This window comes from Cotesia typhae, unplaced genomic scaffold (genome assembly GCF_013202065.1).
Source record: "Cotesia typhae breed Kobodo isofemale line unplaced genomic scaffold, CoteBio_Ctyphae contig_5, whole genome shotgun sequence".
Lineage (NCBI taxonomy): Eukaryota > Metazoa > Arthropoda > Insecta > Hymenoptera > Braconidae > Cotesia > Cotesia typhae.
Genome location: NW_027423757.1, coordinates 785,483 through 806,638, shown reverse-complemented (window position 1 = coordinate 806,638; position 21,156 = coordinate 785,483). Strand labels below are relative to the sequence as shown.

The following is a 21,156-nucleotide window of genomic DNA, read 5'->3' as shown; positions in this document are numbered from 1 at the left end:
ACCAATGTAAATCCAGAGCTGAGCAGGGCCATGACAGATCGCAGTCCAGGGGCAGGTCTTCGACACCTAATCCCAATGGATACTGTTTCTATCACAACCGCTGGGGAAATGACTCGAGAAAATGTGTCCAACCATGCAAATTCGTACCAGTCAACCCCACAAACACGGGAAACTAGCTCCGCTGTCAACAGTCGAGGCAGTTGGTGACAGCGAAACCAGACTACCGCCTCAAGAGATACGTCTTCACGTGTACGATCGTAACACTCACAAAAAATTCTTGATCGACTCTGGATCGATCGTCTCAATCATCCCAGCCAGTCACGTGAACGACAAATTAAACAAGCATCCACTCACGCTTTACGCAGCAAACTCATCTGCCATCAGCACCTATGGAACCAAGACTATTCCACTGGATCTCAACCTGCGCAGAAAGCTTTCCTGGCCCTTCATCATCGCGGATGTCCAAACAGCCATCCTTGGGGCAGATTTCTTGACACACTACAATCTACTAATCGACCTCAAGAATCAGCGACTAATCGACCCGCTCACGTCCATTTCAACAAAAGGAGAGACCTTAAGCACGCAGACATACAACATCTCAACGATAGATACCAAATTACCGCAGATTTATGCCGACCTGCTTCAAAAATACATCGATATTACGAAGCCCGTCAGCAAGAAAAATCCCACCAACGCACAATATGCTCACCACATCGTAACAATAGGACAGCCTACCACAGCACGCGCGTGAAAACTTGGAGGCGAGAAAGCAGAATCAGCAAAAAATCAAATTGCTGACATGCTTGATCAAGGCATCCTGAGACCATCAAACAGCCCGTACGCCAGTCCCATACACATGGCCAAGAAGAAAAACGGCACTTGGAGACTCTGCGGCGATTACCGCAACTTGAATGCCAACACGGTGGAGGACATGTATCCACCACCTCTGATACATGATCTTTTCCAACGGCTGACTGACACTCGCATCTTCACCAAGCTTGACCTGGACAAAGCATACTACCAAGTCCCAATGCACGAAGATGACATTCAGAAAACGGCAATAATTACTCCATGGGGACTCTTCGAGTATGTGGTCATGCCTTTCGGACTCAAAAACGCCACACAAACTTTCCAGCGGTACATGGACTCCATCTTCCGCGACCTCGACTTCGTCTTCGTGTACATAGATGACATTCTCGTCATGTCAAAAGACGAAGAAGAGCATCTCAAGCACCTCGAGACTGTTTTTGAACGCCTCAAAGCTCAGTCACTCAGCATCAACAACGACAAGTGTGTATTCGGCAAGCCTGAAGTCAACTTTCTCGGATATTACATCTACGCAGAAGGTTACACACCAATCAATGAACGCGTTTCAGCAATACTTGAATACAAAAAACCAGAAACCATCGAAGAACTTAGACGCTTTCTCGGCATGGTAAATTATTACAGACGATGTATCCCACAAGCTGCACACGCCCAAATACCTCTCAGCAACTTCCTGAAACGCTCAATAAAAAAAGACAAATCTAAAATTCCCTGGACAGCTGAGGCTGACAAAGCTTTTGAAGACTGCAAACAGAAACTGGCGGACGTCACTCTTCTTTCGTACCCGTCGCCAGACGCGCGCCTCGCGCTCACCACCGATGCATCGTCAACAGCCATCGGTGCCAAACTGGAACAGCAGACAAACAACAACTGGGAACCTCTCGGATTTTTCTCACGGAAGCTAACCCCAACAGAACAACGGTATAGCACCTATGACCGCGAACTACTCGCCATCTATGCCGCCGTAAAATACTTCCAGCAGCTGCTCGACTGTCGACACTTCGTCATTCACACGGACCATAAGCCGCTCACTTACGCCTTCAGGCAAAAACATGACAAGGCATCAGAACGCCAATTGAGACAGCTAGATTACATCTCTCAATTCTCAACTGACATCGAGTATGTAAAAGGCGAGGAAAACATAGTCGCCGACGCTCTTTCACGCATCTACACAGTCAACATGCCAACGGTGCTCAGCCCCGAAAGGATCGCCAACGAACAGCTCAATGACGCAGAATTACAGGATATGATCCAACATCCTACGTCGTTGCTGCTACAGGAAATCGAAGTCGAAAACGGCGTTAAAATTTACTGCAACATCTCCTCTGGACAAATGAAGCCATACATTCCAGCATCACTTCGCAGAGTAGCCTTCAACAAGATCCACGAACCGGTCCATCCCAGTGGCAGAACAACATCCAGATTGCTCTGAGAAAAATTCGTCTGGCCCGGCATTCGAAAAAACGCCACCCAATGGTCACGTGAGTGCACGCCGTGCCAGCAATCTAAAGTACACCGACACACACGTCTTCAACCGAATCACATTGATGTACCTGATTCGAGATTCAATCACATACACATCAACATAATCACTTTACCAAACGTAAATGGTTATCAATATTGCCTCACCATGGTCGATCGTTTCTCAAGATGGCCAGAAGCTGTACCCATCAAAGACATGACAGCTGACACGGTGGCAACCGAACTCTTCAACCCCTGGATAGCCCGTTTCGGATCCCCAATCACGATCACTTCAGACCAGGGAACGCAATTTGAATCCGCACTATTCAAGGCACTGGCCAATCTAGTGGGTGCAGAAAAAAACCGAACAACAGCATACCATCCTCAGTCAAATGGTATCGTTGAACGCATGCATCGCACTCTCAAAGCAGCGCTCATGTTCTCGCCCAAGCCCTGGATCGAAATACTACCAACTGTCCTACTAGGACTCAGAACATCTGTTAAAGAAGACATCCAGGCCACTCCAGCTGAAATGTTATACGGAACATGCTTGAGAATTCCAGGGGAATTTTTCATCGCAGCAGACCTTCCACCGGATCCACAAACCTTCGTAGAGAAGCACAGAGAGTTCATGCGCGGCATTCGCCCAACACCAACGGCTCATCACACGAAGACCAGAGTCTTCATACTTAAAGACCTGGAAACGTGTTCACACGTCTGGCTACGCAGCGAACACGTAAAAGCTCCTCTCGAACCACCTTACCAAGGCCCATACAAAGTTATCAGCCGTCTCACCGACAGGGCGAAGAAAGAGATATGTGCAAAAATAAGTCAAGAAGCGGGGGAGATTATTGAAAAAGAATGCGAAACATGCAAAGAAGTGGAAGAAAGAGAGATAACAATCAGAGAAAAGATGAGAAGTGACAAAAGAAAATGGGACGAGGAAAAAGAGAAACTGATGGAAAGATGTCTGAAAGCAGAAGAAAAACTGAGGATGTACGTAAGGGGATATAAAAGGAAAAGAAAAAAAGAGATAATAATCAACCTCTTTTTGACAACGCGAGTTACGTGAGCAAAGAAATAACAGAGAAGTTAGCAAAAAGCGCAAGAGATGGTGCTTTTAATAACGGCGCGCTTTTCAATTTCAGAGAAGAGTGGTGTTACGTTCCACGAATTTTCGCCTAATTTCGATTTCTATTTTGTTCTCAAGATTTATTTTTCATTTAAAAGCGTTTACTTTAATTTAAGATGATTCTCGGAACGCATACCAAGCGATATCAGTTGCTTCGCTGGTGGTTATACTAACAGCGGAGTAACGGAAATCGCTTGTGATAAGGCGTCGGCAGAGAGTTGCCGTGGCCGCGGATAACCAAAACATCATGCGTCAGCATGGGACCCGGGCCTCGTCGACTCTCTCAGGAGCAACCTGAGCTACCAACATGGCTGACAATAAGATTTATAAACATTTATTCTGGCCAGGAGCAGTCAGTAGAGCTAGAGACTCTCGAGTGCAGAGAGCTTCATCCTCAGACTTGAACTTACCCAGATCTAATTATCTAATAAACCAATTACACCAAATCTATCTTCCAAATATACTTATTATGGGGCGGAGCGCTTTATAGCAGTTCCAACCCATATAAGAATACCTTCCGGCTAAAGCGCTAGCCAGCGTTTTGCCAACCTAACCCTCCTTCTGGGTGAGCGCTTAATCAGCGTATCCCCAGGTCCCAAATCTTCGGCAAAAGCGCTAGCCAGCACCAATTTCCTATACGTAAATGCCTCACGGAAAACGGTCACGAAGATCGGGTCGCTCGGTGCAAGAGGGTCGTCGTCGCTTGGCCCAGCCATTCTACCTATCGTTGCCGACAATCGGCGCCGAAACTCCAGTCGAACCGCGAACGGAGGTAGTACAAAACGTGAGACCAGTAGTGCGAGTAACAGACGACGAGATACTAATCGAACCTCGAATAAGGGTAGTTCGAACCGCTGAGGAAGACTCGCCTAAATCACCCACGAGCCGAGATCCACCGGGTCAGTCCATCTTCGCCAGCAACAACCGTCCCGCCTATTGAACAGACATCACCAGGGCTTGGAAGCTGGTCCCAATCGAGGTTCCAGAGGTTCACCCTCCGGGGGGCGTTATTCCCATCAACGACCCCAGGTACGGGTATTATTCAGAGGAGTTCTTCAGGAGGACGGGGCACGACATTTTCCCACCTTTCGAAGCGAAATGGTTAGAAACCCAGGGGGTTGTATGGGCAGACTTATGAGGCCCATAATGGTAAGTCAGTAAGTTCATCTGTGACGACACACCGGGGGTCGATCGACTACCCACAGTGTCAAAACCTGATATTTAATTATTTAAAACTCTAAATGAATTTATACCTAATTTTGGGAACGTAACAGTGGGTGAAAGAGAGAAATGAGGATACTCGAGAAAATAGGTTGCATAGTACAGTAAGGAGTAATGGACGGAGAGAGTTCGAAATTAGGGAACCGAGAAAGCTGAACGAAGCAGAACTACGAGAAGAATTGAAGAAAAGAGAAGAGAAAGGAAATAATCTATATATAAGGCATAAATGTAAGAGCAATGCGGAGGCGGTGACTATCATTGAAGAAAAAACAAATGAAGTACTGGATAACGCAAGACAGAAGAAAAGTGCGAGAGGAATGATAATGCTAAAATTTAATGATAAAGCGAGTAAGATAAGAGTAACGAGAAAGAAATATATGCTGAAAGGAACGGATATATTCCTTGACGATGACCCAACAGAGAGAGAAAAAGAAGTGACAAGCTGGCTCAAAATAATAGAACAAAAAGAAAGAGACAAAGGACAGTCAGTGCAAAGAGGCCACTTGAAAATCAGGGTAAATAATAAAAGGTGGTATTGGAATGAAATGAAGGGTTTGATGGAGGCGAGAAGAGGGAGTCAATGATGGAGGGAACACAGACGCAACAACGAGGAGAGGAGAAGAAACGGCGAAGTGGCGACGGCAGAAAATAGTGATAGTGTAAAAAGTGGAGGCGAGTTGGAGAAGGAGAGAAAACACAACAAAGAGGGGAGTACTGACAAGACGGAGAGTAGTGAAATTTATAAAAAAGCTAATGAGAAAAAAAATAGATATCAAAATAGAGTACAAAATAGAGATAATGATAAAAGTGGGAGGGAAAGCAATAATAAGGTGGGAAAAAAAATGAATAAAAATAAAAATAAAAATAAATATAAATTCAAAAGTGGGGAAAAAAATGAAAAAGAATGTGATGAAAATAAAAAAGTAAAAAAAGATACAAACATTAAATTATTCAGCTGGAATATTGCAGGGATGAAAGACTATGGGGAGTTAAATAAAATAATAGAGAAGTACGACATAGTATCTTTGATGGAAACGTGGGTAGAAGAAAAGAAGAAAAAAGAAGTAATTGAAAAAATGAGTGAGAAAATGAAATGGTAAATAAAAGTAGCTGAGAGAAAAAAAAATAAAAGAGGGAGAGCGAGTGGGGGGCACATGGTCGGAATAAAAAGTGAAATGAATAAAAATTGGGAGGTGTTTGAATGGGAATATGGCTTTAAATTGATAAACAAGGGAGAGAGCGAAATGATAATAACAATTTATAATAATGTGGGGATAGATGCTATTGAAAAAAAAATTTAAAAAATGGTAAGAGAAAAGGAGAATGAAATAGAAAAAATATTACTGATAGGTGATCTGAACGCAAGAATTGGAGAATGTGATGTGAATAAAATAGATGCAGTGAATGAAAAGCAAAGGAGCTCAAAGGACAAAAAAATCAATGGAGAGGGAAAAAAATTACTGAAATTAAGCGAAGAACTCGGGCTAAAGATATTAAACGGTGTAAAAAGCGGAGATGAAGAAGGGGAAATAACTTTTGTAGGGGGAAAAAGTGAAAACTGCTGCTCAGTATTGGACTTAGTATTAATGTTAGATCGCGGAGAGAATGATGGAGTAAAAAGTTTAATGGTAATAGAAAGGATTGAATCGGACCACCTGCCAGTAATAGTGGAGCTAGAAAGAAAAAATATAAGCAATGAAATGATAATAGAAAATAGGGAAGAGTGTAAAGGGTTGAAAAAAATAGATGAGGAAAGATTAATATGGAAAAAAGACAACGTAGTGGACTACACAAATGCGGCATATGATGAATGGCAAGAAAAAAAAGAAAACAGTGAAGAAATGCAGTGGAATGATATAAAAGAGATAGTATATAATGCAGCGAGAACTGCAAGAATGAGTAAGAAACCAAACAGTGGAAAAAAAAGAGGAGACTATAGAAAGGAATGGTTCAATGGAGAATGTAAAAGACTAAGAGCGGTGGTGTGGGAAAAGTTAAAAAACATGTTAAAAAGTGTACACGAGGAGGAGAGAAAGAAAGAATACGCAGAAGCAAAAAAAATATTCAAATGTGCAGTGAGAAAGGCGAGGGATGACTGGTGGGGAGAAAAAAAGAGAGAGATTGCGAAAGCTAAAGACATGAGTAGTTGGTGGGAGGCGATAAATAAATTCAGAAAAAAGAAAAGAAAAAACAAAAATAATAATAAAGGAGCGAAAATCGACGGTGAGAGATGGGTAGAGCATTTTTACAGGCTTCTCAACAAATACGAACCAAGTGAAGAAGAAAGAACAGAGGTAAACAACGAAGAAGATATGGAGAGGGAAAGCAGCGAAGATGAGAGATTAGATGAAGAATTTGGTTGACTAGAATTCATAAAGGCTGTGAAGAGGTTGGGGAATAGAAAAGCACCAGGGGAGGACGGAATAGCTGCCGAATTTATAAAAAACTTACCGTGGGATGTGTTGGAAGAAGTTAGAGAGGTGATAAACAAAATTTGGAATGACGGCAAGGTGCAAAAAGGATGGGAAAAAGCGAGAATAATACCAATATATAAAGCTAGGGACACGGATAAGACGGAAAACTACAGAGGAATATCGTTGCTGGACATTGGATACAAAATACTTACAGCAATGATGGCGGAGAGAATAATGCAGTGGACTGACAGAGAGGGAAAAATAAAAGAGAGCCAAGCGGAATTCAGAAAAGGTAGAGGCACAAGAGATCATGTATTTATGCTAAACGCAATAATAAACAATCAACTAAAAAAAAAAGAAAAACTATTTGTGTGCTTCATTGATCTGAAGCAGACTTTTGATACGGTGGATAGAAAAATACTATTAAAAAAATTATGGAAAATAGGAATTAGAGGGAAAATGCACAAAATGATAGAAGTGATATACGGAAATACAACGAGTGAAATAATGATTGAAGGGGTGAGAACAAAAGAATTTGAAATAAACCAAGGGGTGAGACAAGGATGTGCGTTGAGTGCGGTACTATTCAATATATTTATTGACGATATGGAGGATGAGATAATAAGGAAGAAAATAGGAGGGACAGTAATAGGCAAAAAAAAAATATACATGGCGAAATATGCGGATGATGGAGCAGCGATAGCAAACACAGCGGAAGGAATGAGAGAGATGTTAAAAGAAATTGAAAGGTACGTTGACAAAAATAAATTAAAAGTAAATGCAACAAAAACGAAGATCATGATTTTTAGAAATGGAGGAAAGAATACAGAAAAAAACTGGTACTACAAGAAAGAGAAGTTAGAAGTTGTAAATGAGTTTAAATACCTGGGATATATATTCACAACAAAAAACAGTGCGGAGAAACATATGAAGGAAATGGCAAACAAAGTGAACAGAGTAGCTAATGCAACGTGGGGACTAATAAAGAGAACAGAAAGAAACAACATGAAGGACCGTATGTACTTGTACAGCACTCTAGTGAGAGCAGGAAGCCTTTATGGAGTGGAAACGTGGGGATGTGAGAAAGTGAAAAAAATAGAAACACTACAAAACAAATTAGATAGATCTGCTTTAGGAGTAGCAAGAAATACACCTAAGTACATAATAAGAAGAGAGACAGGAAATGAAGAGATCAGTTGAATAATTTATGAAAGATTCTGGAGATACGTCACAGAGATAATAGAAATGGAAGATCAAAGATGGCCAAAGATATGTCTAAGAGAGGAGGTTAGAGGAATATTAAATAAATGCACAACAAAATGGGGTAAACATTGGAGCACATAATGGCATGCGAAGTAATGAAGAGCAAATTAAATGAAGAGGTAAAAAAAGAGATGGAAGAATGGTGGAACGAAAGTGAGCCCTGGTTAAAAATATTGATTGAAAAGGATTGAAAATGATGAAATTAGAATACTTTTGAATAATTTCAATTCTTTTTCATGTATATATAGTAGGGTGGGTCAAAAAAATCGAATAATTTATTTTTGATTTTATACTCTGAAAAATAGGTTCGTAGACACCTAAAAAGAATTCTCTCCAAGTATAAGCTCTTAATTATAACGGGAAGGTCCTCCGCTTTGCGGGTTTCTATTTTTTTCGAATAATCAGATAAAAAAATTTATATCTCGCTTCCAACTGCTTGGAAAAATATTCCGTGGCATAGATTTTGTGAGAAATTGAATGCTTTACAAAAAGGTCTCTTATGACTTTTTCAAAAACTCAACCGATTAAAAGATATTCATAGTTGAAGTTTGGCTATTTTAAGGAAAATATTCGTTTTTATTATGAATTTTATAAGTCGATGAAAAAAATTATTTCGGATTGCGGAACTCATGATTTTGTAGGAAATTTACTGCTCTACAAAAATGGTCTCTTATGATTTTTTGATTAAGTGAAGCCGTTACGAGATATTCATCGTCAAACATTAACGAATATCAATATTTCCAGTTTTTGATCAATAATTCGATAAATTTTAATTTAAACTATGAGTTTCAGGAAAATTTACATAAATTTGAGTTTCGATCGATAAAGAAATGTTATAATAAGTTAGATAAAGAATTATTGGAATTATCATTGATTTTCCTTGGAGAAATGCCTCAAGAAAAGATTTCTTTCAAACGTCCTGGTACTGTTCATCATGCTAGATGGATGGCTAAGGCCATTTATAGTTTGAAAATGTATCTATTCAGAGATGAATTCAAACTCTCTCAGAAAGAATTGCATGGTCTTCGTCATTTCTGTATTTTTATAGTCACATTGTATTTAAAAGCTTGGTTTTCATCAACTTCTGCAACAACTGCTGCTTATCATGACTTGCAGTTTATGAAAAATTTATTGGAGTACAAACATATCAATCCTTTGATTTCTTCAGCTACGTGTGAAAAAATGATTTCGCACTTATGGTATTTGAGCGATGAACTTGCCATTTTATCACTGTTTGACGATGGCGTTCCATTAGAAGGAAAAAAAGTATTGTTGAAGCTGTTAATACTCGTGAAGGTACAGATTCTAAAGCTAAAAGATTTGTAATTGCTAAAAAGATTTGAATTCATTGGCGCAGAGAACTCTGAGTGACTTTGTGTCTAAAAAGTCATTAAATCTTTTCAAAATCTTCGATCTACCGTATGACTTTCTTGATGTCGATGTTGAATTATGGCCTACTAATGAGAGTTATCTCGAAAATAAAGAATACTTTCAACAACTAAAAGTTGTCAATGATTCAGCAGAGCGAGCTGTTGCATTAGTCAGTGAATATAATCAATGCTTGACAAAAATGAAGAACAATTCCAGTACTTATTGCAAGTTGTCAAAGAACATCAAAAACATTCCCAAATTGTAATAAAAGAAATTATTTATAGTAATAGCGTACTGTTATGTTAAAAATATAGACAATTATATTGCAATTGATAATTCAATAAAAATTTATCTATAAAAAAGTTAAATACTGGTTGTTTCTTACTTGATTCAATACTTTTCATATTAAATTTGACAAAGAAATATGTCATTCACTTCAAATTAAACTAATCATTGGCTATATGTCGAAAAAAATGCTCTAATTTCTTGTTTTAATGCAATCAAACAAGCTCAAGACTGAAAACAATATTAAAAAAATTGTTTATAACATTTCTTTATCGATCGAAACTCAAATTTATGTAAATTTTCCTGAAACTCATAGTTTAAATTAAAATTTATCGAATTATTGATCAAAAACTGGAAATATTGATATTCGTTAATGTTTGACGATGAATATCTCGTAACGGCTTCACTTAATCAAAAATCATAAGAGACCATTTTTGTAGAGCAGTAAATTTCCTACAAAATCATGAGTTCCGCAATCCGAAATAATTTTTTTCATCGACTTATAAAATTCATAATAAAAACGAATATTTTCCTTAAAATAGCCAAACTTCAACTATGAATATCTTTTAATCGGTTGAGTTTTTGAAAAAGTCATAAGAGACCTTTTTTGTAAAGCATTCAATTTCTCACAAAATCTATGCCACGGAATATTTTTCCAAGCAGTTGGAAGCGAGATATAAATTTTTTTATCTGATTATTCGAAAAAAATAGAAACCCGCAAAGCGGAGGACCTTCCCGTTATAATTAAGAGCTTATACTTGGAGAGAATTCTTTTTAGGTGTCTACGAACCTATTTTTCAGAGTATAAAGTCAAAAATAAATTATTCGATTTTTTTGACCCACCCTAATATATAGATATACAGTTCACATAGGGTGACTGATTCCCAATACTTTTCAATCAATATTTTTAATCAGGGAGGGAAAAGACGACAGAGAAAAAATAGTGCGGGCATTGAAAGGAAAAATATGTAAAAAATTATGTAAGATAATGAAAGAGATAGAAAAGTTATTAAAGGGAGACTATGAGAAATGTGAAAGTGAGAGTGATGTGTGAGTGCAAAGGATGTCGTCAATCAGGACACACAGTATGAGAGAGAGAGAGAAAAAGAAAGAATGAGTAGGAAGGGGAGAAAAAAAAAGAGAAAGAAGCAATGGAATGAAAAAATGATGCGTCTGTGATATAAGTATAAGAAAAATGGGAGATTAATAAAAATGAAATGTGATATAAATAGAAAATAAGAAAAAATATATTTTTCTAAAAAAGGAGAGAAAGATTTATATATGCTAATATACTAATATGTAAAATATTTTTTTTTTTTTGTAAAACACATGATTGTGATACAAATAAAACTTATATCTATCTATCTACTCTTAAACAAAAAACTTTTCAAGTTTAAACCAGCGAAGTGGACAAGTACTTCTAGTCCATGATTAAAGAACGAATTAAATAAAACTTAGAAATCCTTGATTAAGAAATCTAATTTGAAATGATTTAAAATGATTTGAAATGATTTAAAAGTATCGGATTTGAATACTATATAGATATACAATTAACATGGAGGTAATGATTTCAAATCATCTTTCTGAATTAGCGATAACGAAATTTGAATTTTTTGGATACTTAATTAATTTCATCAAGGAGAATTTACGTTTTAATGTTTTAAATTCTTTTTTAATAAGTTATAAACTTACCTGAGGAGGTGGTTACTTTTTTATGTTGAAATGAAGTAAAGTTAATCTGGTAATTTCAAATAAAACTCATAATATTGATAAAAGCAGAAATCCAATTTGTTTAAAAGAAAAAAATTGTTTCATAAATAGTTTCAAAAACTATTTTTTACAAGTAATTAAATTAGCTAAATTGTAATTAAAAAATTATCGGGCGATTTGATCTTAGTAACGTGAGTATTTTTGTTAAGTAATATAATTGGTTTGTAAACACTAAAAAAGTTATTTGATATCAATTATACGATATTTACCTGAAATAATATAATTGTAAAAAACAAAAATAAAGTCAATAGGAAAAGTACCGAGAATTTTATTTTTTTTATCATTTTGTTTTCTAACTCATTCGATGTGTCTACGTACTTAACGTAAATTCTAAAATATATTTCAAATATCTAAATACTTGAAACATAATTGTCATAGATGAGTAACCAACATATTATTTTGATATTTAATTTAACAGACATCTGATAATGATCAGGAATTTCTTAACAAATAATTTTTATGAAGAAAATTGAAAAAAAAAAAATATTAAGACAATAAAAAAATGTATTTTCTTAGTTTTTAAATAAAATCAGAAAATTGTCATGATATAATTTATTTAACTGTCATGATGATATTGTGTCATTATCATAGTAAATGTATTTTCAAATCATCAAATCATCGTGTTAAAGAACATCGAACTAACTTGACTAACTATTGTGAAAGGATTAAATAGTCTACTTAAAATTTTTTTTTTTTTAAGTAATCAGAATAATAAAATTTCAGAAAATAAATTTACAAGAGTAGTCTTAAAACAAAATAAAAATAAAAAAAAACTGAATATTTAGTTAATAAACGGGCTAAATACTTGGTCAAATAACTCTAACGCCTACTTTTCAAACGCAGCTGCACAGAAAATTAGTTTCGAGCGATCGAAACGCCACGTGCTGACGTTTTTAAAAAGTACCCAGTATAAGGTATACTCAGTATAAGGTTGACCTCATTAATGTTATAAAGTCATAAAAACATTTACATTAATTGATATTGTTGATTCATGTGGTTTTGACTGTTAATTAAATAATTGGTTATCTCTACGACAATGCCTGAAAACGTTAATAATTTAAAATGGACAGGTATTTATTGAATTGTCTAAAAATTTTAAATTGTATTATTGTATAAAAAACAATGACAATGTACTTTATAATTAATCATTAATAATTCTAATCAATATAATCACGGATCTATGTAGTTTTTCCAAATGTTACTTAAACTGTTTTACTCTATTTTTCACTGCACTAAATAAAATATTACTAAAATATATATACAGACAAAAATACCAAGATGTCACATATCCAATGATGACTAATGACAATAATTTGAGTTTTAACTATGTCAAAAAATTCATATTGATATACAGCTGGATATATAATTGAAAAAAGTCGTGTTGTCAATTTTGATAATCAATCAATACATAAATTAACCAATTAATACAAAATTATATTAATACCTTATGATGATTTCCTCATGTTTTATTTTAGTCACCTTCAAAATATTTGGAGTAACTAAATCATGATAATATTATAAAATATTTAATGAAAATTAACTTAGCAGATAGTTGATAATTTTAAGAATTTTTGTAACAAATAAATTATGACAAAAAAATTTATAAAAAAATTGACATTTAGAAATTTTAAAAAACTACAAATGCAATTTTTTTAAATAATTTTTGGAGCAAATTTATTTGTTAAAAAAAAATTAAAAAATTGTCAAGTGACAGCTAACTTTAATGTCATAATATTTGCATGCTTGAAAATTTTTACTTCAATCTTGAATGAATTTCATTTCACAGATTATTAATTTTTATTCTTGTTAGTTATTTGTGAAAAAACTAAAACAATTCAAAATTATCACTACATGTTTTTAGTCATGTACTTTTCTCTTTTATTAGTCTTCTATAAAAACGAATTTTATGTAATTAACAGTAGCACGAGACTTATTAAGAGTGTGGAGAGAAAATTCGGAACGAAAAAGTCGGGAAATTGTGGACATTTGGGATTCCTTATTGTCAGATAAAATGGAAAAACTTGGAAACGAAAGTAAGTAATAATAACACTATAAGTGAAAATTTTATTTGTGTAATAATTTGTAATAGCCTAGTATTTCTTATTTTGTAATTTAAAAAACGTATTTAATAATTGCTAATTGAATATACACATTTACATAAAACTTTTTTTTTGTGTTCTATTAGAATACCTAATATTGGAGCAAGTTTGCGTGGCTGCGTTGGATTGCCACAGATTACCTTTAGCCGAATATACGAGTAAAATATTAATGAAAGAATTTCCTGGTAGTTTAAGAGTACACAAATACCATGCCATGCATTTGGAAGCTCTGGAATTGTAAATCAATTATTAAAAATTATTTGTTCAAAATTATCTATACAAAAATATTATTTTTACGTTTTAAATTTTTTAGGTATGATGAAGCATTAGAGGTTTTGGAATCAATAATAAAAAGAGATGAAACTAATGCAGCACCAAGAAAACGCAAAGTAGCTATTTTCAACGCTCGTGGTAAAACAGCTGAAGCTATTAAAGAGCTCACAGAATACCTGAAAGTGTGAGTGTTATTTATTACATAGATAATCATTACTGCTAATAGCATCGTTCAACGTATAAAAACTGAAACTAAATTTACTTTTTTACTCTCTACATTTTTGTTTCCTCTATGACGGGTTTCTAGAAAAAATGATGACATTTAATAAATGCATCATAATTTCGAGATTAAATTATCACTTTTGGGCGCAACATTATTTATAAGAACATGCACAGTAGAATGTATGCATAGTTTCAGAATTACAGATTCCTTCAAAAAAATATCCTTCACAAAGTAATCTATAGTAATTAAAATACAACAGATGAATATTCGTAAATCAACCATTAAAAAATTCACACCCTCATTTTATTCTTATTTTATTTAGATAATTACTCGATAGCTTTTTTGCAGTTATTACTTCAAATATTTTATAAATAAGATTTATTCTTAATAGGTTTATGAGTGATCAAGAAGCTTGGTATGAACTCTGTGATTTGTATTTAAAAGAACAAGAATATGCTAAAGCTGCATTTTGTATGGAAGAGTTGATCCTTCACAACCCACATAATCACCTTATTTACCAAAGATATGCAGAAATAAAATATTCACAAGGTGGATTTGAAAATATTGAAACAGCCAAAGTATACTTTAGTCAAGCAGCCAAATTGAACTCCAATAACATGAGGGCTCTTTATGGCTTGTTATTAGTAAGTTTTCTTTTTTAATAACCCATTCAAGTTTAAACGTTTTTTTTTTCTTCAAACAATTTTTTATTCTAGTCTGCTAACTACATCGCAACATCTTCAAAGTGCCCTTTATCAAAGAAAAAAGAAGCAATCAAACTAAGTGAGTGGACAGCAAGTCAAATTGAGAAACAGTACAAAACTAAAGTTTTCGATAATAGTAGTATTGAAAATTTGGAAAGTTTGATAGGAAAATTGCATTTAGATGCATAAATTATATATTTATACATAGATAATTAAAATCACTTTTAATTCAATTTATTGCTTTTGTAGAGTAATCCTTGATTAATTATAGTAACTTTATTTCTACTATTGTTTCTTATCTATTTAAGATTAATTAGTCTTCAATGCATTTACAAATTGAATTAACAAAACAAAAATAAATTTTTTTTTACTTTCAAAAATTTCCAAGTTAACGCATCATAATGCTCAATTAATGTTCAATCAAGTATTAATTTTATTAATTTATTGATTTAAACGCAAAAAAAAAAAACAAAATTTTTTATCACTAATATGTAATACGCAAAAAGAAAATTAAAAAATTTCATTTAAATATATGTGTCTTAATCATTCATTTTATAATGAAAATAGTTAAACAAACAAAAAACTTTTTATCAAAAAAAAAATTCTATTTAAATATAATATTTTTTGAGCCGTTAATTTAAAAGCTTAAAAGTCCAATGGTTAATTAAGCATTTTTATTCAATATTCTGTATAAGATATTTTATTCATTCATTAAAAAATTAAAATATTAAATATTGTTGACTTTTCAAAAGCGTTCCATTATTAAAATTTACCATATAAAAAATTTGATTATAATTCAATCTAAAATTATTTAGGGCGTCACAATATGAATACTGCATATTTTTCATATACTGTCTAATTTTGTTAAGAAAAAGAGCAAACAAACAAATAATTGTTTCAGCGGACTACTCTCAGGACTGCGCAAAAATCAGTTGTTAGTTTATTGTATAGCGGTCCTTTTATAATTAGTTAAATCGTATAATTAATGTTCATAAAATATTTCATACACTATCTGAAGCTAGCCTAATGATGAATTAAAGTAAAATGCTGTCCCAGGTGGCTGATGAATCTTTTATAAAACATTGCCAATTGGCTGACTAAAATGATATCCTGTTTGGGCTCATTCTTTCTTCTTACATTATCGGTAAAACTAAATTTAAAAAAAAATTATAATTTAAGGCCAGTTTTTCAATCCGGGGTAAAATTTTATCCAATATTAAAAATATCTATACATTTCATTTACATAAATATACAGACAATAATGATTTTATGTTTATCCCAGATTAAAAACTGGGCCTCAATAATTGTTATTTTAAAATAAACTTAAACAGCTTATTATACCAAATAGATTACTAATTTTCCAACAATGAAAATAGCTGAAATTTTCTAAATTTAACATGTGTTGAGGGAATGACATTCAAAGTTTAAATTAAATTTACATCAATCCTTCATTCTTTGAGGTGGTATTTGTCAGGAGACTGATATTTCCGCGTAAAAAGATGAATTTTTCTCTCATATAATTTTAAAATTCAATATTTATTACTTACACATCAGAAATGATAAACTTTTCTTATTAACTGATATGTGTAAGATAAGACAAATACTTCACTTCGCACGATTTAGGCACTGCCGTTGTACTTACAGTTCAGGTAAACTTCCATGCTAATTTTTTAAATGTTGTATGAATGTGTTACCAGCAAACTGACATACATGATGGTAAATTAAAATAGAGTGAGTGGTTATTTGTAATCAATAAAGATTAATATTTTCAAATCCATGAGTATTAATCAACTGCTGATATGATAATATGATAAGATAAATAATTAATAAAAGAGTAGAAATAATATTCTAGAGTTAAATGAAAATAAGGATAATATCTTTAAATTGCAAAAAAAAATCGTTACAAGATAAGAATTACATCAAATTGATAAGTTTAAATTATGGAACAATAAATTATGTAAAATAATATTTTTACAAGTAGTCGAGTTAAACGTATTAGACAATGGATGTCTATCGATCTTCAATATTTTTAAGTATTTTGGTATTTTTGTTTTATCTTCTGATCAATCTGAAATTTCAAGTATGTTAATGGCATTTTTGATATTATATAAATATCTAATTTATAACTGTTGAAAATTAATTTATTTAGGAAATGAATTAAATGAGACAACAGTTTTCAATGAAATTATAAACTGGACAAAAAATGGTACACAAACACCTTTATTCCGAGATATTATTAATTATTTAGCTACACCTTTTGAAACCCGACAACTTGATTGGTCAACGCCTAATGGTTCAGAAGCTGGAACTTTGTGCGTTATTTGTAAGTCTCTTACAAAAATTTTTTTAGCTCTTCGAAGGAATGGTACTTCCGTTGAAAAAGTTCAAGATATTGCTAATAATCTTTGCACATTTTTGAATTTTCAAACTGAAACTGTTTGTCACGGACTTATTCGTCTCAATTTGGTAAGATTCTTTTAGTTAATTTTTATTTTAATTTCTGGCTCAAGAAAATCGGATTTTTGAAATAAAAAATCGAACAACTTTTCTCATCTAACTAAGACCCTTATTGGTGAAATTTATTTTGAATTTCAATCATTTTTAATTTTATAAATATTCATTTATTTGTCTCAGCGGGATAAGAATATTGAAACTAAATTTTTCAATTCGACAAAATTAAATAGTGCAAGTTTTCACAGATTAGTGGAATATTACTTTTTATTTCTTTATGTCATCTAGTTTGCCATAACTTTATTGATTGATTTGATTTATAAAATACTGATTGAATATAAGAACGTAAAATTAATTTTTAGTTTTTTTCCATGTATTCTAGCCAATTATCTTGTATATTATTGACAACGAGCAAAATATTACTCACGATGATATTTGTGGTATTTTACTACAAAATCAAGAGTGTTCCGATCCATCAAAAAAGTTTGATTGGACAATAGATGTCAATGATGATCCTCCAATAGTATTCGATATCTATTCAACCGGAAAGAAATTAAAAATACTCCAAATTACTGATATTCATTATGATCCATTATATCAACCAAGTGGAAATGCTGATTGTGATGAACCTACATGTTGTCGTCGTGGACAAAGTACTAATGGGAAAATAAATGAGAAATCTGCTGGTTTCTGGGGAGATTATAATAACTGTGATCTACCTTGGCACTCAATTATTAATGCTTTAGAGCATATAAAAACTCAACATTTAACGTTTGACTTCATTTATTTTACTGGAGATATAATCGATCATGGAATATGGGAAACGAGTCAACAAAGAAACATTGAAAGTATAAAAAAATGTTTCACAGTCATCCAAAATATTTTCGGTGATATATCAGTTTATCCAATATTTGGGAATCACGAATCGCATCCTTTAAATTTGTAATTTTACTTTTTAAGAATTCAAAAAATAATAAATTTTAACAATTTATAACTTTATTTAAAATTTAAGATATGCACCGGATTATATAAAAAATGATAGTTTATCAACTGCATGGCTATACGAACTAATGGCAGACATTTGGATTGAAGCTGGCTGGTTACCACCACCTGTTAAAGACACAATTTTGAAAGGGGGATATTATAGTGTGTCACCCAGGCCAGGATTTCGAATAATTAGTCTTAACAGTAATGTCTGCTATATTTACAATTGGTAAACGACAAATTAATATTTTATTTTAAAAATTGATTTAAAATCTTTAATTTTTTGACACTCATGAATTTTGATAAAACATTTCCTTGTTAAAAATGCTTTAAACAGGTGGCTTCTTTACGATCCTCAAGATCCTGGGGGTCAATTACAATGGCTAGCTGATAATCTGTTGATTGCTGAAAAAAATAAAGAAATCGTCCATATTTTGAGCCACATACCACCTGGTTCTGCGGAGTGTCAACATACATGGAGTCGTGAATACAAAAAAATTATCAATAGATTTTCTCACGTAATTGCTGCTCAATTTAATGGACATACACACAACGATGAATTTAATTTATTCTATAATCCGAACGATAGTAATCAAGTAATAAATATTGCTTGGAACGGAGGTAGTTTAACTCCATATGCTAATTTAAATCCAAATTATAAAGTATATGAAGTAGATGATAATAATTATGTAAGCAACTAGTAATATATCCATCAATGCGCCACCTCAAGATTAATTTCAAGTAATTAATATTAATTATTAATCAGGTTGTTCAAAATATTGAAACTTGGATGTATAATCTTACTGAAGCCAATGAAAATTTTTGAAACGACCTAATTGGTTCAAGTCGTATTCTTTCAAAGAGACATATAATCTAGAAGATTTATCTAAAGACAGTTTAAATCAGTTGGTTAATAAAATGATCAAAAATTCATCAATACTTCAAACATATCACAAGTAAGTTACGTATTGAAAATTATCTAGCTATTTCATCACCTATCAAGTAAGAGGAAATTTTATGTAAAAAATAGATATTTATTATTTTTCAGTAACTTTTTCAAGCATGCTGCACCTTCTTTAAAAACGAATGCGACAATGGTTGCCTAAAAAAATATATCTGTAGAATCATAAGAAGTTCCAGTGATGATAAAAGTGAATGCAACAATTTATTACAATTTATATAAATTATAATTCATACTAATTAAATAAAATTACTTTATACAGATTATACAATGAAATAATTTTTTTTTTAAATAATTTTGTTATTAAAACACTGAATAAAGGTTGTTTTGAAAAATAGTAGTTTATAAATTAATCGGATACTTTAATTTTAGCTGGATAGTCAGGCCAACGTACCTAGTTGATTTTATGAATAATTCATTAGGGAGATTATCTAGTTCACTGATCTATAATCAAAACAAATGTATCAAAAATTAGGAAGATAATTAAAAATATTTCTCAACTTACATTTTTACGAATATATTTGACTAATTTTTCTATACGTTCTGGAGTATTACAGTCCATGCAAAAATTCTTCTCCATATAGCCCCAGCTAATACATGATCATCAGATAGTAAACCTTCATCATAACTCAAAATTGCAGCATTAAACTGATATCCAATCTCTTGTATCTGGTGTCTTACAGCTGAATCTCTAATATTCTATATATAATGCAAATGAAAGATTAATGTAAATATGTGAAATAACGCGTACCTACATTCACAGAATTACATCATTTTTTGTGACTTACTCCAAGCTGTTTTTTCCTAACATCAGTATCTTGCCATAATGCAGCTATTAAATTGTATCGAATTCCCATTCCTTCGTCTCCTATGGCCATTAATCTCACCATGAGCATCCACACGTGTAATTCAGTAATTAAGAACCAAGAAAAAAACGTATCTGGCATATCATAATCTATAATATATATACATTGGATTAGATTTCATTAAAAAAATTATTTTCTTAATTATTAATTACCTTTCATGAATGAGACGTAATCGAGGCTATCGCAACTGTGTCTGTACAACAAAAAACCTTTTGTTCTGTGAACCTGAAATCAGACAAATTCTAGATAACAAATATTTTATTTTATAAAACTTTAATGAATAAAATAAAACTTACATACTTCTGGAAGGCATGATAATAAACTTTTTCTTTAACTCGATTATACAAACTCTCTTTATAAACTAATTTAGCGGATGCAAAATTAATTGAATTTGTACAAATTTGTCGTCTGTCGATGTTTGATAAAATCGGTAATGTCCATGATGGTGACAAGTATTTACAAAACTTATTTATTTTGTAAAATAAAATTACTTTATTATTTAAGAGAGCCATTTTAGTGTGCTGTAAAAATAAACAATGCTTATTAGTGGATATCAATAACTTATTTATTTATTTATTTTTTTTTTTTCATAAATGTATTAACCTAAAAAAAATAATTTTATTTATTCTATGTTATGAACATTATACATACATACAGGTTAAAATATCATAATTTATATTTCTTGAAATATTACCTTAGTATATAGTATTATTTAAATGAATTTTTACAACAAATTTTTTTATTACTCTACATTGACAACAAAAATTGCAACAAAATATAGTTTTTCAAAAAATAAAATGACTTAATTGAAAAAAACCTCAAAAGAGCGGCTCCTTAAATTTTTCGTTTAGGC

The 21,156-nt window shown here is 32.6% G+C and overlaps 5 protein-coding genes across 7 annotated transcripts in view; 3 read left to right on the top strand and 2 right to left on the bottom strand.

Annotated features, from left to right (window-relative positions):
* Positions 1–16,771, bottom strand: part of Fuctb (alpha-(1,3)-fucosyltransferase 10) — a 21,534-nt gene extending 4,763 nt beyond the window's left edge. For 2 of the 3 annotated variants that reach the window (XM_074248797.1, XM_074248798.1), the window contains exons 1-2: positions 11,952–12,053; positions 11,665–11,710 (exon numbers count right to left, since the gene is read on the bottom strand). In XM_074248797.1, coding sequence (XP_074104898.1) covers positions 11,665–11,710; positions 11,952–12,026 — 121 coding nt within the window. In that variant the 5' untranslated portion in view covers positions 12,027–12,053. Of the gene's footprint in view, positions 1–11,664; positions 11,711–11,951; positions 12,054–16,588 lie in introns of those variants that run through there. The other variant, XM_074248799.1, reaches the window with a different exon arrangement.
* LOC141531199 (uncharacterized) lies at positions 4,045–7,002 on the top strand. Its single transcript, XM_074248801.1, has one exon. It carries the CDS (start codon positions 5,944–5,946, stop codon positions 7,000–7,002), a length of 1,059 nt encoding a protein of 352 aa, XP_074104902.1. The 5' UTR covers positions 4,045–5,943.
* On the top strand, positions 12,654–15,274 carry LOC141531200 (ER membrane protein complex subunit 2). Its single transcript, XM_074248802.1, has 6 exons — positions 12,654–12,812; positions 13,662–13,775; positions 13,928–14,078; positions 14,155–14,298; positions 14,729–14,981; positions 15,054–15,274. Exons 1-6 carry the CDS (start codon positions 12,779–12,781, stop codon positions 15,228–15,230), a joined length of 873 nt encoding a protein of 290 aa, XP_074104903.1. The 5' UTR covers positions 12,654–12,778; the 3' UTR covers positions 15,231–15,274.
* On the top strand, positions 16,727–19,716 carry LOC141531560 (sphingomyelin phosphodiesterase). The gene is given in 9 exon segments (XM_074249451.1): positions 16,727–16,757; positions 16,954–17,121; positions 17,191–17,507; positions 17,875–18,434; positions 18,505–18,705; positions 18,814–19,165; positions 19,243–19,294; positions 19,297–19,432; positions 19,525–19,716. Coding segments are annotated over 9 exon segments (1,875 nt in total). The 3' UTR covers positions 19,583–19,716.
* Positions 19,617–21,156, bottom strand: Uqcc1 (Ubiquinol-cytochrome c reductase complex assembly factor 1). Its single transcript, XM_074248803.1, is given in 7 exon segments — positions 19,617–19,881; positions 19,943–20,007; positions 20,010–20,136; positions 20,226–20,392; positions 20,456–20,528; positions 20,600–20,824; positions 20,998–21,156. Coding segments are annotated over 6 exon segments (750 nt in total). The 5' UTR covers positions 20,816–20,824; positions 20,998–21,156; the 3' UTR covers positions 19,617–19,779.

What these genes read in the sequence shown, in the direction of transcription:
- LOC141531199 (XM_074248801.1), top strand. Translation starts at nt 5,944, where the DNA reads ATGGTAAGAGAAAAGGAGAATGAAATAGAAAAAATATTACTGATAGGT.
- LOC141531200 (XM_074248802.1), top strand. Translation starts at nt 12,779, where the DNA reads ATGCCTGAAAACGTTAATAATTTAAAATGGACAG. An exon ending in GGAAAAACTTGGAAACGAAA is followed by an intron (nt 13,776 to 13,927) that starts GTAAGTAATAAT and finishes GTGTTCTATTAG; the next exon opens with AATACCTAATATTGGAGCAA. An exon ending in CTCTTTATGGCTTGTTATTA is followed by an intron (nt 14,982 to 15,053) that starts GTAAGTTTTCTT and finishes TTTTTATTCTAG; the next exon opens with TCTGCTAACTACATCGCAAC.